Source organism: Sebastes umbrosus, chromosome 15 (assembly GCF_015220745.1).
Source record: "Sebastes umbrosus isolate fSebUmb1 chromosome 15, fSebUmb1.pri, whole genome shotgun sequence".
Lineage (NCBI taxonomy): Eukaryota > Metazoa > Chordata > Actinopteri > Perciformes > Sebastidae > Sebastes > Sebastes umbrosus.
This window is the reverse complement of record NC_051283.1, coordinates 16,421,614-16,437,482: the sequence shown is the minus strand read 5'-3', so window position 1 is coordinate 16,437,482 and position 15,869 is coordinate 16,421,614. Positions and strand designations below refer to the sequence as shown.

Below are 15,869 nucleotides of genomic sequence, written 5' to 3'. Positions count from 1 at the left end.
GTGTGGTTGCCCACAGTGGTGGTGTGCTGCTGCAGTTCTGCATGGGTGGATTATGAATGTTTAAATCTATAACTCCTATATGACATCTTCTGAAATTTGCATGATGCATTTTTTAAATCAAAAAGTTCCATCAAATCTTCCTTTTTTTTTTGCACAAACAGATTTCAAATGCCCAAAATGTGTCTGATTTGATGATATTGTTTTTTTGAGTTACATAACTGCTGTTGTTTCTGAGTGAACTAAAAATCAAATCCTGATTATCAGCTAAATGACGAAGTGCACTTTGGAGATGCATGTGCACATGAGCAGCCAGCAGATGTGTGTGTGTGATGTGTGTGTGTGGTTGCCCACAGTAGTGGTGGTGTGCTGCTGCAGTCTGCTCCCTGCCGTTGTTGAGTAAACTACATGGACATTAGCGGGTTCAGCGGCGCAACCACCGAGCCGGAGTGGATTAAAACCAGCGTGCTGTGCGCAGAGAGACACTCGGTAAAACGACTCGGTGTAAACCAATTCAGAAACATCCTCGGCGTGCAAAAGCAAGTCTATTACACCAGTTTGCAGCTGCGAAACAAGCAAAGCAAAGGGCTCTTTAGTAAACTCAGTATAGTGCCGTGCATTGTGTGTGTGTGCGTGCAGGGAGAGCTCGGCGGGAATGGCTTCATCTCCGTGCGGCAACAGCAACTTTGATTCCGGGCTGGAAATCAAAACTCGCTCGGTGGAGCAGACGCTTATTCCTCTAGTATCGCAGGTGAGTGCAATATAAACTTACAAACAAGTAGCCTTGTTTGTTGTTATGTCTGCTCACATTTGTAAGTGGACTTTAAAACGTAGTTTGGCTTCACAACAAACAGCCCCGCACACATGAGGCTCAACTTTGATTCTCCTGTTTACCTGCTTTTATACACGGAGCCTGAATGTTTCGTGTTGTGTTTAAAGACTCATCCCACGTGTGGTTTAATTTGCTACAAGTTGTTACATTGTATTATGCTACTGTTGTCAATAATGGTGGTTTATTACAGCCTGCTACTGAGCTGTTGCAAACAGCTTAAGAGCTCAAAACTTTTAACATGTTCACTCAACTCATAACAAATAAGACTAAAGATTGTTGTTGTTAAGCAGAAGTTGATAGAATTACATAACAACCTACACTAAATGGGAGCATTAAAGGGACTGTTTGTAACTTTCAGAAATGCTTGTTAACAGCGACACCTGTGGCCGTTAAGTCAACGAAAGTCAGCGTCGGGGCTCGCGCTTACTCGCTCTAAATAGACATGAACGAGCATCGCTCAAAACAGTGAGGCGACACACGTCAGCTAAAATCACAATATCACTCTATATTTCACCTGCTTGGCAGTAATGTTAGCTGACCAGGCGAAGGTCTCTCCATGAATCACTGCTGATCCTAGTGTTGGCTTTTCGGAGGCTGAAGCAGGAAGAGAAACGTTATCGCCTCCCGACTGCGCCCCGCAGGGGAAACACCGGCACCCGGTCGGAGATGTTAACGTTTCTCGCTGCGGAGCTACGAAGTCTCTGCAGTGTGTAGTGTGCGTGCATGAACGTCTAGAGGTGGAGCGAGACAGCAAGGACGCGCGCGCTGTGAGTGAAGGCGAGCAGGCAGAGCAGACTCTGGCCACACACGAGCGCACATATGTGAGCTCGCATGGGATCACGACCCGGTAGATTTATACGTGTAAGAAGTTACAAACAGTCCCTTTTAAACACCCCAACCAAAAAACAATTAAGTCACTGTGATATGAATTCCTTATTTTGCTAGAGATCACCATAAACCGTCCTGGAAGTCATTTCACACTACACTTTGAGAAAATACTTGTTCAAGAGGGCATAACAGTTTCCCAATAAGTTGTGTGCTGCTGCCCTTTGCCAGTCCTGAACTCTATGTATACTGTGACTCCCACTTCTCTAATTGGGCCACTTTGAGGCACGTGTTTTGTTTTTCAATAAACAGAAGAAGAAGAAGAAAGAGCCACTTTACAAGCCACTGCACTCTCTCAGCAACTCCTCTCTTGCACACTCGAAACAGTAGCCCCAGCTCTAAAAGCATGGAGTTCAGGTCAATGAGTTAATTAATCATTTTATTGTATGGTGCAACAAAGTAGCTCTTACCAAAAAGAAGTTTATTCAAGTGTGCTATTAGTATACTTCTTTTAAACTTAAAATAAGAGAGTATACTTTCAGTTTACTTTTTATGTACTTATCAGAGATATACTTAGCGAAAGTATACAAAAGAATACTTGGCTTATACTGACAAGTATACAGAAAAGTCTAGGTATACTTGGCTCATACTGACAAGATGATTCATTTTGCAAAGCTTCTGCTTTACCATGTGACCGTTTTCCACTGTTGTTTCCTGGGAGGTGGCGGGTTGCAGCTCCTGAATAGGGGAGTGACCACCAGTCTTATAAATGCTAATATCCCCTTGTTGTGCAGGAGGCTTAAAGAGGGAGAGACCTGTAAATGCTCTGTTGTTTCCACTGAGAGGCAGTGGAAGAGAGAGGCCCCTCACTGGTGGGTTAACAGAGTCTGTCACAATACAGATGATGGAAGATCGCTGCCAACGTCCTCCCCCTGTGAACGCTGAAAGCCTGCTTCCTCCCTCTCACTGCACTGAAATATATAAGGTCATCCTGTACTGACTGGATATGGATCTGTTAGGGGATGTGCTTTCAGTCATTCATGAGTACACCAAAAAAGAAAGTTTGGTTATACAGTATGAGCAATGAAGGGTAAATTCAGGTAAGGTTAAACCTGTGATGCGAACAGCAATTACTGTAAGAATATTTATAGTGCTGTAATATAGTGCAAAAGCATTCAGTAAATCTGCTGTACTCTGCGTTATCTTAATAATATTTACACTGCAGCAAACTTATGGTGCCCTCCTGCCCGCTGAGAAACGCTGGCTGAGCTCCAGTCGGTAGTAGCCTATAGAAGAATGTGCTGTATACTGTAACATTCAGCATAAAGCAGTCCTCAGTGTTGAATAGTGGGCCTCAAGGACAGTCTTTCCTAACTTTCTTTTTTTTTTCTCAGTGTGAGGCATGTCCCCATAGCAACAGAGCTCTGCAATGCTGAAAGAAACAACATTTCCAAGGACCGTTATCTCTCCGTATGTAATGTTTTGTTGTGATGTCATCTAGAGGACGGTCACTCAGTCGGTGCTGACCGCTACATTAGTTTCACCTGCTGTGAGTGCTTTGCATCCAGCGTGGTCACGCGCAAACAAATCGCTCGATTTATGCAAATATGCACAAAACATCTTTCTAGAGCTGAAATGATCAATCTATTGATTGATTGTTGATTATTCAATTGACAGATACAGCAACAAATAGGATTTACCATCCTAGATTTCTTTCTCAAATGTGAATATTTGCTGTTTTTCTTTGTCTTCTATAATATTAAAATTAGGGATGTCAAAGTTAATGCGATAACGCGTTAACACAAATTTGATTTAACGGCACTAATTTCTTTAACACATTAACGCAACTTGCGATTTTCTCCTGAGGTCGTAGGGTAAAGACACTGGCATCATATGAAACTAGAAAACCAAAGGAATCCATCGGTACCAACCATGTCATACTCGCTTATCGCAAAGGAGGTTAAATAACGCTCCAAACTTACGCTAAACTTTGGCGAGGAAAAACTGGCATGGCCATTTGACCTCTGACCTCAAGATATGTGAATGAAAATGGGTTCTACGGGTACCCACGAGTCTCCCCTTTACAGACTTGACCACTTCATGATAATCACATGCAGTTTGGGGCAAGTCATAGTCAAGTCAGCACACTGACACACTGACAGCTGTTGTTGCCTGTTGGGCTGCAGTTTGCCATGATATGATTTGCTTGTTGTTGCTTACTTATTCTTCCCCAGTAACACCAGTGGATTTTACATGGTAATAATGTTCATGACTTGTATAACTGTTGGGTTAATGACCAGAAGTAGGAGTGGTATCCTATTTTCTAATAGGAAATAGGAATATAACAGGAAAATGAAGGGACTTTGCTACTATTTGTTGTTTCTTGCATTTACAGAACAATTTAAGCCCTTTCACTTGCTGTGTTGGGGCGTTCGAGGGCATGTGCATAGATGGAATCAAAATGCCAAATGAAATCTCTCTAACTTGTGTATGTGCCAGTGGCTGTGGTACTCTCATTACCGCCTTTAACGTGAGTAAAATAACTCAGTTATGGGGTTTACGTGACGGTTCTGAGAATGAGTGTTGCCTTACATGGGTTATAATTGAGTCATTATAGCCAGTGTAAACGCACACTGACTGTGTGGGCTGATTTGTGCGGCTTTTTTTTTTTTTAAAGCAGCTTTGTATGTATGTGTGTGTGAGTGTGTGTGTGTGTGTGTGTGCATGTTCATGTGCTGCAGGGGTCATTAGATAACTATCAGGAGGAAATGAAAAAGCAGTGTTGGTGAGAAAAGCCGGTCGTTGATAAGATATCATGTTGTGCACTATCCCCTTTTTTAAATTGTATTATGTCTCCTCTTCTCTCCTCTCCTCTCCTCTCCTCTCCTCTCCTCTCCTCTCATGACGTTGATATCCTCAGGCCTCTGTTATCAGCTTCACTCCCACCACGGTGTAATTATAGGCCTGGGAGTCTCCCGGCCTTGCACACACACACACACACACACACACACACACACACGCAGACACAGACACACACACAAACACACACACATGGATCAGATAGATACGTGCACACACAGTCCCACCCACCTCTTCTCTTTCCATGCTTGTGTGTTCACCTGTCTTATTGAGTCCTGGTGTATGCATTTATCTTTTTGAGTCTGAAAGAGTTCATTCTTAACGTTAGTGCTACTCAGAGTTTTTTTGCAATTTAAATTATGTCTGAATGTGTTTTTCGTAATGTGGCCACCTGGATGTTTTCTAGCTGCATCCCCTCCCTATCAATTTGACCATTCACTTCTCCCTTTTCAAAACAGAAGGAGCTCTTGATACAACAGACACACTCTCCTCACTAATGTGCTTTACTTCACCTTTTCTGCCTCAGCCACCTCCATCCCATACCAATGGACTTCTTGCATTGCGAGGGTAATGAATTGCCCCGGTGTTGGCCAAAAATGCAACCGGCATCACACAGAGAGAAGGGAAACTAACTTTGTGAATGTGTCTGCTGCTGTGTGTGTGTGTCCTACCTGTGATGGGCTCTGTTGCCAGCTGGAAGGCAATTAGCGATAATCTGTCTGCTTTTTCCTTGAGATCTGATTCCTGTTTTTGAAGTGGTGATTAGTGAAATAACTGTTCTGTTCCCTGGTTTTTATAATTGCGGTGTGTTCCTAGTAAAAACACACCCAGAGCCTGTCTGGGCGCGGACATGGTGGTCCTCTGGATGACGAGGTGTAAGGGTGGTGTTTGGAGGTAAAGATGTGTGGGAAGGAAGGAATAAGGGCCAGGGAGTAATATCTGAGACTTTGATCAGATTGGTGAACGTTTAAACACTTGTGACACACTGGCCTTGTGATTACACAGCTATGCCGGCTCCATCATTTTTTTTTGCAGGGCTAAGCCAGGAGTTTCTTAAAAGATTTTCAACTATAATTGGGGCTGGAAAATCTGTTTTCTGTCCAACATTGTTAGCGTCGACTTTGTCATGCTTCCAGGGGTTCTGTGGTGCTTGCAGTTTTGCTGTCTGATGAGCTAAAAGGACTGTGGGTAAAAAGGCTTTTTTACATTTTGCTCACAAACTGGATTGGAAATGGCATATTTATTACAAAAACAAAAAGCTCACTGGCAAGTTTGTGGATGTGATATGCTTAGAGCATTAGCATTTTCCACATAAATTCTGCTCTAAATGAAACGCTGACAAAAAGCTCTCCATAAACACACTCCTCATGTAACAGCTCTGTGAGCACCGACCATCAGTCACATTTTCATCCATCTTTCTGGAAATATTGGAAATGCAGTTTTACTGAGGCATGACGCAGGCACTATTTCCCTCTTAATGTTCCTGGTCCTGTGGACGGGTGACATGACAAACGTCCAGGTACTGAAGTTGTTTTTTATACCCGGACAGAGAGGCATTACCGTTGCCACGAGCCCTAACAGATCTGCTTCCTCCAGCCGTATGATGATAATGAAGACAAATGGGGCCCTGGCATGAAGGTGAAACCACATGAGGATTACAGTGCGCCACAAGCATGCATGCACACACACACACTCACAGATCAAAATATACTAGCCTGAGACAAAATAAGCCTTTATTGTGTGTGTGTGTGTGTGTGTGTGTGTGTAGGAAGGGTGGGGGATTCCAGTGTGGTTTGTGTGTCTTTGTATCTGCGTACTTTGGTATGTGTGATTGTTTGTTCATGGACGACAGAAACTAAAGTAATCTGTGCTGCTGGTGTTTGAGGTTTCATGTGTATCCACTTGCATTTTTTGTGTTGCTGTGTGTTGTTGCCACCATGACTTGACTCTTTTTGGATACACACATACACACACTGTGCCCCTAAAGGCCTTAATGAGGCGTTATACATTAGACCTTTTTTGTGATCAATACTCTGTCATGTTTCTTTTAGTATTACTGCCTTTTGGATTTTTGTATAATATTTTCTTATTTGGTGTTACTTTCTCCCTTTAAGAACTCTAAGTAATGGATAAATAGACAGAAACGCCTCTATGTAGTATGTTTATGACGTCTTTTTGGCCTGAGTCCTTTATGGAATAAAGTTTGTACATTCTTAATGTATATCCTTGTATGTATTTGTAACAGGGGTGGTATCATAGACTGTTTATAAGAAGGGGACATAGTCACCCTGACGTCACCCATTGGTTTGTAGACTCTAGTTTTGAAGCCTCGAGTTCGGCATTTTGGCCGTCACCATCTTGGTATTTGCAACCAGAAGTGACACAAGGGGGTGGAGTCCAACTGAATGCTAAATCATCAACATTTTTATAGGCTACCAAAAATGTTATAATTAACCTTAATTAAATAAAAAATTAAAACACACTGTGAAGTTCCAAGACAAAAACATGGACAACACCCTGACCGGACAACGCCGTGGTAGCGACATGTCAATCCCAAGGTAGCCAAGCCCTAAAGCATCCCCTGCTTTATGGTCTATTTGACTCTAAATGGGACCATAATTTACTAAATGAAAATCATGCTGTATTGAAGAAGACTTGAAACTAGCAATTGAGACCATAAACTCATGTTTACAATGTTTACTGAGGTAATAAATCAAGTGAGAAGTAGAGTCATTTTCTCATTGACTTCTATACAATCAGACTTTTTTTGCAACCAGAGGAGTCGCCCCCTGCTGGCTATTACAAAGAATGCAAGTTTAAGGCACTTCAGCATTGGCTTCACTATTGAGAACTGGAGGTTGCCCACTGCCGGAGGCCTTTTTTGAGTACTTTGGGGAGTACATGGTTGGTATATATACTGGTATGTTCCTTTATGTACATCATCATCTTTCTGTACCTTTCTGTAGCCTTGATATACTATCATCATGACTTGTCACCTTCAACCCTTTGAGGCCTCGACCAAAACAACAACGTGTCTGGTAACGAATTTTCAGTGCAGGTCTGACCTTTACCAGAAGGCCACTGTTGCCTGTTTTGCCATTATGAGTGGAAGATTTTAAAGAATGGCCAATGTATACACTGACACTCACACTCTTTAATTTGCCTACACAGTAGTTTGAGACCGACAGAGCGTGTGGTTTAGTGTTTTGTTTCAGCAGATCCCCCCCTCCTGGTTCAAACATCAAATATATGACTCACAGTGAGCATTATTGTTGTGTAAATGAGGATCTGAGGCGAGTTCTTGCCCTGCGGTAGGTAGTATACACAGGCAGTCAACAACCCTATGTAGTCAAATTGAAATGAGATGTAATTCCACTCCCCCTGTTTTCTAGTTAAGTGGTTGCATTAGTCAGCTAACTCTGTCAGTTTAGATAATTCAGATTCTCTCTTTTGATGAAAACACACACTCCCCTAAACCTCCCGCCCTCACTCTCTCTCATACTCCATTTTTTTTTGGTGTCTTTCTGACAAACACACACACACACACACAAACGTAAACGGTTCGCATGACCAGTCTTTCCCCCTTGTCCTCCCCCTTTCGCTCTTCACACTATTGCTATCATGGGAGTCATTACAGATCGCTGTTCTCTTTAAGTGCCGATAAAAGGGTCCGTCTCACATGTCGATCCGTTGACCTCTCGCCGGCTAATATACTTCCACATGAGAAAGTTGTGTGTGTGTGTGTGTGTGAGCGATTTGCACGTGTGCGACCGAAACCTCAGAATAACCCAGCCTAAAGGGATCAGTCAGCTAGAGAGAACAGCAGAGTTAATTTAATGGTGAGAAAAGCTATCTCACCCTCTGCTATTTAAGTTATCTGAAGGCTGTAGCTAATAGTGATAACCGCTTTTAATTGTCTCAATGAAAGCCTCGGCCTCCGACCAAGACGTATTGCTGTAGCGGGGAGGTTGATAAAGTATTGATTAAACATCCCTCCCATTATCAGAGAAACTCAGTGGCACAGTGTGCTCACAGTCTTTCATTCTGTGTCAATTGAAAATGCAATTTCAAGGACCTATAAAGTAGGGTCCTCTGGTGGCTTTTGGTTATGCAGATAGTTTAGTTTAATTTGTTTTTGAGTTATCCCTCATTTAGATTCCTGCCAACGAAATAGTCCCTAAGAAAACTGTTGATAGTGAGTTCTTATAAAGACAAACCAGGACATTATGTCTGTAAAGATATATTGCTATTGAATTTTTCAAATTTAATTTTCAATTCTGTTATCGCTATAAACCAAATTTAATTAAACTCAGCTGCTTTCTGTTTAAATGATTCTTCACCAGAGGTGTGGACTCTAAGGTAGACCTCAAGAGATCCTTTGTTTGGGAAGAGGATTTACTTGTGGGGGAAAAACTGAAACTGAACTGAACAAACTTAATTTCTGTTAAAATGGCATTGCATTTAGGGAAGAGCGTATTATGACTTGTTTAAGGCTCGAAAAGTTTAGGATCTGCGGACTTGACTCAGTACTTGCCTGTCTTGACTTGGGACTTGAGTGCAAAGACTTGAGACTTACTTGTGACTTGCAAAACAATGACTTGGCCCCACATCTGTTCTCGCCATGCTCAGCCTCTATCTGTAAAGGGTCCTCGAAGGCTATTAAAGGCGTTCTTGTTTGGTATCAAGTGGCTGTCTGGCTCATTACCAGCCCGTATTTACAGTATATTCTTAGTTTATGAAGATTAGATAGTGATGACTAGTCTCATCTCAAAGTGTGAGCACACAGGAAGAGATATCTATCAGCGGGAATGTGTTGCCTAATGTAGCATGGCGTTGTCCGGCCTCACTGGATGGAAGCACCCTGTGGATTGAAACAGATGCATAAACACACGCCCAGAAGCACAGACAAGGACATTATTGACATTAATTACTCTGTTGTTGCACAGAGGCCATCTGCGAACTTCAGCGAAACGCACAACAGTTTCCCTGCCAGTCCGTCTGTAGCTGTACATAATATTTCAATAACAACACATCAAAAGGATATACCTGATATGATGAGATAGCAAAAATACTGTTAGGTATTTATGAAAGGAATGAGTATTATTCCACTGATGCAGGCACACAGCTATAAAGATGGACAGAAACATGATGTGCACATGCTGTCTGGAGAGAGGAGACAGATGAGTGTGAAAGGACAGCCCACTTACTGTAATCTTGTTGGCATGTACCCTCCCTCTCAAAGATATCACACAACATATCTATATTGTCCGCTGCCAGGGCAACCACAGGTAAACAGATGAGCATTTGGCAGGCAGCTGTTTGTATCCCATTGCTTTTCTGTTGGCGGTTTCTTGGCTCGGTGGAATGATCATTCCAGTCTCGAGCACATGACATTGACTAGGACAGTCGTTGCACGACGTGGGGTCTGGGCCTCGCTAGGGGAAACTCTGCGTATCCCGGAGAAGGCAGGAAAACTTGCCAGCTGCGAGGTCGTCTAAAAAAGATTGAAAAAATGTTGCACAAAATTGCACGTGTCATCTTTAAGCTATTTCAGTGGGTACCACTAAATATTTCGCTTCACATATTGTCCTAAGTGAAAATATTACACCACTATATCTTATTCTCTCTTTGCCTGATGTGTTCAAAGTCTGACACGGTGTCCCCCCAACACCACTGTCTACTCTACTGTAAATAAAAAAATTGTACTGCAACATGAAAAAAGTTAATATTAATGAATTTAGTCACCTAGTATTGTTCTTTGTCTAACAGTCGTTTTGGAATTACAGTTCCCATAATGCTTTGGGAGATGTAAACAGGAAGCATAATGTTGCCATTGAGTCACTTAGTTTGCCGTGGGCTGCAACCAAGCCCCCAGGGAGATCAACGGGCTTTGAAGCAAATTAGTGGCAAGACGGTGGAATTACAACATCCGTGTCCGTCACGTGATGACATTTGGCACAAAAAGACTTTTTCCCAAAGACTTACATTGGGAAAGAGATGTCTTTAACTCGACAGCTAATCAACTTCCCATTACGAACACTTAAATAGTCCTTATTTAAATCATTAGATTCTAAAGGTTGCACGAATAGCCAAATCCAGAGTTATTTTCCTTCTTCCATTCATGTGATTAGTTAAAGGAAGTTAAAGGAAACGCTACTGCGCTTGTCCAATGGGCCCAATGAACGCGAAAGACCGCCGGAAGATCCTGGTAATTTATCACTCGCCGGTCGAGCCATTTTGGCTTCATGCGCCACTGAGCAACTCTCATAGGAATGAACGGCCTCCAACGCTGTATGGAGTTCTCTAGATACATCTATGGCTGCAATAGAGGGCTGATTTTTAACCTATATTTGTTTACATTTTGGCAAATTTGCACCATTAATTGTATACCGTATTATCGAATTACTTATACTGAAGAAAACGTCTTCTTTTTGGGCAAGTTTTACATTTATGAGTGTTTTTTTTCTATAATTTCTAAGCGGATTTATGGATGTTAAGTCACAATGGACATCTGAGATAATGATATCTTCAGAAAATCACACTGAATTCAAAAATATGCATATCATGAGTCATGACTCTGAGAAAGAGTACATATTCGACTTCAATTTTGGCAATCGGACTCATAGGGTTTTAAGTATCTCACTTTCACTTTCACTTTCACCTCACGCAGTAACTTTTCCTTACATTTCTCAGTCTGTGTCCCCCTAGGGAGCAAAACCTCACAGAAAACCTCTGCTGTATATGATAGGCCAAACCAATACTTCATGATCATATCCCACTTGTCTGTCATAGCGTCACTATTTCATAAAGGAAATAGAAACATTTCAAAGAGACAAAAAAAAGTTTTCAAACTTCACTGGATTAGGATATCTGAAAAAAAACCCAACTTGCTTTGAATACGAGTATTATATAAAACGTTGAGGTATAGTTGTCTAATGAATACTGTCTTTTAAGGTCATACAAAACAGAATTATCTGACGCACATCCCAAAGCTCTCCAAGCCATCATGTTTGTTCTTCTCTCCCTCTCCAGCAGCAACATTGCTGACTGTACCACAGAGGAATCCTTCAGTCTGGCTTGTATGTGTTAATTGCTTTCTTCGAGCGTCTTTGAACTTCTCCCCTCTCGATAATGAGTTCTTTTAAAGAGATGAGGTTTGACATGACAGAACAAAGGAAGTGTGAAGGACAAGGAGAACACAGAATACCAAACATTTTTCTTATCTTTTCTAATTCAGAATAGTGAGAAATTTCAATAAGTAAAGTCTGCTATGTTACACCAACCTTCTTCCCATGATATACTGTATATGGGAATGTATTATTTCTGTACTTTTCTTATTGCAAATGTTGACCAATATTGTTTGTTTAGCAGTTATCTAATTAATTGAACCGTAAACTGCATTGTCAAGTGTGTCACATTTGACCTTTTGCAATAGTAAAGGCCATAAAGAGGCCAGCAGAGTAACTTATTATGGACACTTGAAACCGTCTCTTTATGATGTGAGTTCAGGGTGTTGGTGTGAGGAAGTATCAGTATGTAATACGCTATAGCACCTTGTTTGTATGCCTTCCGCTTCCGCCCTTCTTCTGTGGCTCTGCCCAATTTCCTGATTTAGTTTTCCCGTCACACACCTTACTCTCTTGCTCTTTAATTCTGTCTTCAGCCTTGCGCTTCGTTTGTCTCCATCTCTCTACACTTAGCCCCCTTTTAATCTCAATCTCTCCAGAGAGTCCAGTGTCCCTGTATCACCTCCTTAATTATGCAGCCTACGGAAAACCTAGCCCGAGGCTACAAGTCGTGCACAGAGCTGAAAAGTTCAGCCTTACCATTTCTCTTAGGATCATTTTTTCTGTACTGTAAACTGAGACATAATCCTTGCACCTATTCTGAGGAACGGCGACGGGAACAGCATGTAACCAGCTCAGCCAGATTTGGCTGTCCCTTTCTTTGACACTGAATCCATGAGAGTGATCAAGATGATGGTGTTCTTACCATCTTTTGTCTGACTGACACATATCTTCAGGGGAAATGTTTTTGGAAGCCAGTGCAGTGTTGAGAGCACAATTGTAAGCAGATATGATCTAAGACACTGTGAAAAGACTTCGTACCAAGAGTAGGACAATATGGTTTTAACTTGATACCGATAAGATTACATAGTTGTTATATAGGCTGTTTCTGAACAAACAGGTTTTGTTCTCAAATCCTGTGCAGGATGGGAGCTATATTAAGTAGCCAGATTTTCACAGGCCATTTTAAAGTTGTCTTTTCAAATGGCAGCTTCAGTAGGGGGTGTATCTACAGTATATAGGCCAGCAACTGTGAAGAAAAGACGCTGCATTGTGAATCTTCTTTAGATTGTCCCATTATGTAAACCTGTTCACAGGCCATTTAAAGGGGACCTATTATGCTTTTGTGCTTCGTTCCTTTCCTTTAGTGTGTTATATATTTTTTTGTGCATGTAAAAGGTCTGCAAAGTTACAAAGCTCAAAGTCCACGACAAAGGGAGTTACTCTCCCCCACAGAAACACTGTTACTGAACTCCCCGAAACACCTTGATTGAAGCATTTTCTTCTGTAACGTGGTGATGTCACCAAGTAACACATTTGCATAATACCAGTTTAGCGGGTGGTTCGGTACACCTTGAAACAAAGCTAGTTAGAGTGGAGCTGGAGCGGAGTCAGAAGTGTTTGGTTCGGTTGACCAATCACAACAGAGTGGGCCAACTGACCAATCAGAGAGGGGGCGGGGCAGGAGCTCAAACAGAGCAATTCAGACAGAGGGTGAAAAGAGGTGCTGCAGCACAGCTGGTATGAGAAAAACAAAGCTTTTTTTGAACATTAAAACATGTAAACATGTTTGAGTAGAAACCCAAAATACAAGTATGCATCTGAAAATAAGCATGCTTTAGGGCGCTGCTACCTTGTGATTGACTGGTTGCTACCACGGCCTTGTCCGGTCTGGGTGTTGTCCATATTTTCGTCTTACAACTTTAACCCATTCACAGTGTGTTTTCAGTTCATCAAAGTTAATTCTAACCTTTTTTGGTCGCCTAAGAATGTCACTTCTGGTTGCAAAAAAAACAAGATGCCAACGGCCAAATACCAAGATGCCGAACTCGAAAACGGCAGTCCACAAACCAATGGGTGAAGTCACGGTGACTAAAACCACTCCTTATATCCAGTCTGTGGTGGCAAACATTTTGTTCCATAAAATAATCTCTTCTAGCGAACACCACTTTTATGACTTTTAAAGCATAAATGCAATCGGCAAACAACTACACCACGGTTGCATGAGCGCGAGTATACACAAGGAGGCTGTAAAGGCAAAAACAAGTCGGCGTGATGACGTTTAGTAGTCTCATTTAGCCACTTGTTAGCAGCCACCTTTTTTAAGACATATTAAGGCTTCAACATTCACGAGTGGGATATTTGCGGACGTATTTTATATCGTATAACAAAAAGTTTAAATCTCTTAAACTTGTGTTAACCGCAGACCTTATTTCAGGCATCTAACCCATAAAACCCATTCAAAAAAACCATTGACTTTGAGATGAGGGAATCGGAAGTACTAAAATGCTAACTCATATCTGGGTTTTAGGACTCATTCTTGCACCACTCTATGGGTCCTCTTTAAATTGGCCCAAAAAAGCCCATCATTCACAGATTCAGCCTACTGCTGATGTATTTGTCCTGTCATCCAATCTGCTCCAGTGACGCTTATCCCTGATCGATAACCTGAAAGTACCGGATACTAACTAAGCCCTATCAGTATGGGGAGGGTGCTCTCATCTTGTCACTGTTTCTGGGTGACTGGAGCCGGTGGGGGACAGCTGGAGGCCAGCCAGCCGGGAAACACAGCCCAGCGTGGGTGTACTTACACTCACGCGCGCACACACTCAGTGCCAACCCCTATAAATAAGTTAAAGTCACTCACCTTCTATAAATAATGTTCAGGTTGTTCTGGACGTTCAAGCGTGTCTTTTATCTGAAGGGCTGAAAGGAGCTTTTTAAGTTGCTGATGAGATAAAAACTTTGTGATTGGAATTATATGAGTATTTATTATGGGTGGGACTTTGGGAATTTCTTTTAGATTGGGTTGCTGCTTGTGTATGTAGAGGCTCCGGGTACTGGTTCAAATAAATGTTGTCTGAAGTTTAAATAAATCCTGAATATAACTTCAAATACTTTGAGACATGGACCTGTGTCATGTAGTGAAAGCATGTTCCCTAAGCCCCCCGTGAGTATGTGTGAAGGAGCCGGTGTGTCACAACACAGGCCATTATGCAGTCTGAAGTCAGGGGGGGCTGCATTCCTTCACAGGGATCATATTTCGAGCTCCTACAACGTGTAATAGAGTGCTGTCTGAAATCATGTCTGTGTATTGTTTATAGGAGCATCACGGTTCGGGTCAAAAGTCAACGTCTCAAAGGGCGAGACCTTTACGCACTCTATACTGACTGGTATGCATGAGTTAGTGCCTCCCCCCCAAGGGCTTGAACTTGGCCTCGCTTCGTTCGCTCACCACTTTCATCAATGAATCATCCTGCTCTGCCACCATCCTTCTGCAATGAGGGGTTTTGATGTTTGGTTTGACACACTTCATTGATTTATTAATGCAGTCATTCACATTTTAAAGTCCCTCTCTTCTCAAATGTCAGACCCCTTCAAGACCACGTTATTATAAATACCTTTTTTCTCCTTGTGGATGAGGATTTGTCTCGCACTGGGATAGTTTGCAGTGACTTTCTTCCGCTCCTGACACATCTTATCGTCCCATCTCCCTCCTTTCATCTGTGAAGAATTTTCAGAGGCTCAAAAACTGGGAGGGCAAAAAAGAAAAATCCTGGAGGTATAGCTTGTGAGAATTATGTCAGCGTTTTCATCAGACACTTTCTTTTTCATTTGATTTGTGCCTCAATAGGCGAGTTAGAAACGAAGCCCATTTTTCTTTGTCACTTTGCTTCTTCATTCAAGTAAATAGGCCTTATTATATTAGAGGCAAGCCAGTGCCTTTGTGTCAGGTGTGTTAGGTCAGTGTCCTCCAAGCAGACACTTTTCCCTCTTTCTACAAAACATGCCATCACAGTGGGAGGCTGTCACAGAGCCTGGTTAAGCCACTTTCACACACTGTTCACCGCACACTATTATTTGTCCATTACTTGTAATTACCCATCATGATGACTGATGGAATGTTTTCGAGGCTGAGTTGGCAAGCAGTTGGGATTATCCTGTTGAGGACTTTATATAATTACCCAGTCATTAAACACGGCTCAGTGTGAAGACAACCTGAGGGGGGGCGACTTGCCAATGGCTCGGCTGTTGTGTTCGTACCTCCAGGTTGTGGGAGCAGGCTGTTG

At 42.2% G+C, this 15,869-nt stretch overlaps 1 protein-coding gene across 2 annotated transcripts in view; it reads left to right on the top strand.

The window, feature by feature from the left end:
* The first annotated feature begins 353 nt into the window (after positions 1–353).
* The window catches only part of ctnnal1 (catenin (cadherin-associated protein), alpha-like 1), a 58,978-nt gene continuing 43,462 nt past the window's right edge, over positions 354–15,869 (top strand). For both annotated transcript variants that reach the window (XM_037794875.1, XM_037794874.1), the window contains exon 1: positions 354–748. In XM_037794875.1, coding sequence (XP_037650803.1) covers positions 653–748 — 96 coding nt within the window. In that variant the 5' untranslated portion in view covers positions 354–652. The remainder of the gene's footprint in view (positions 749–15,869) is intronic.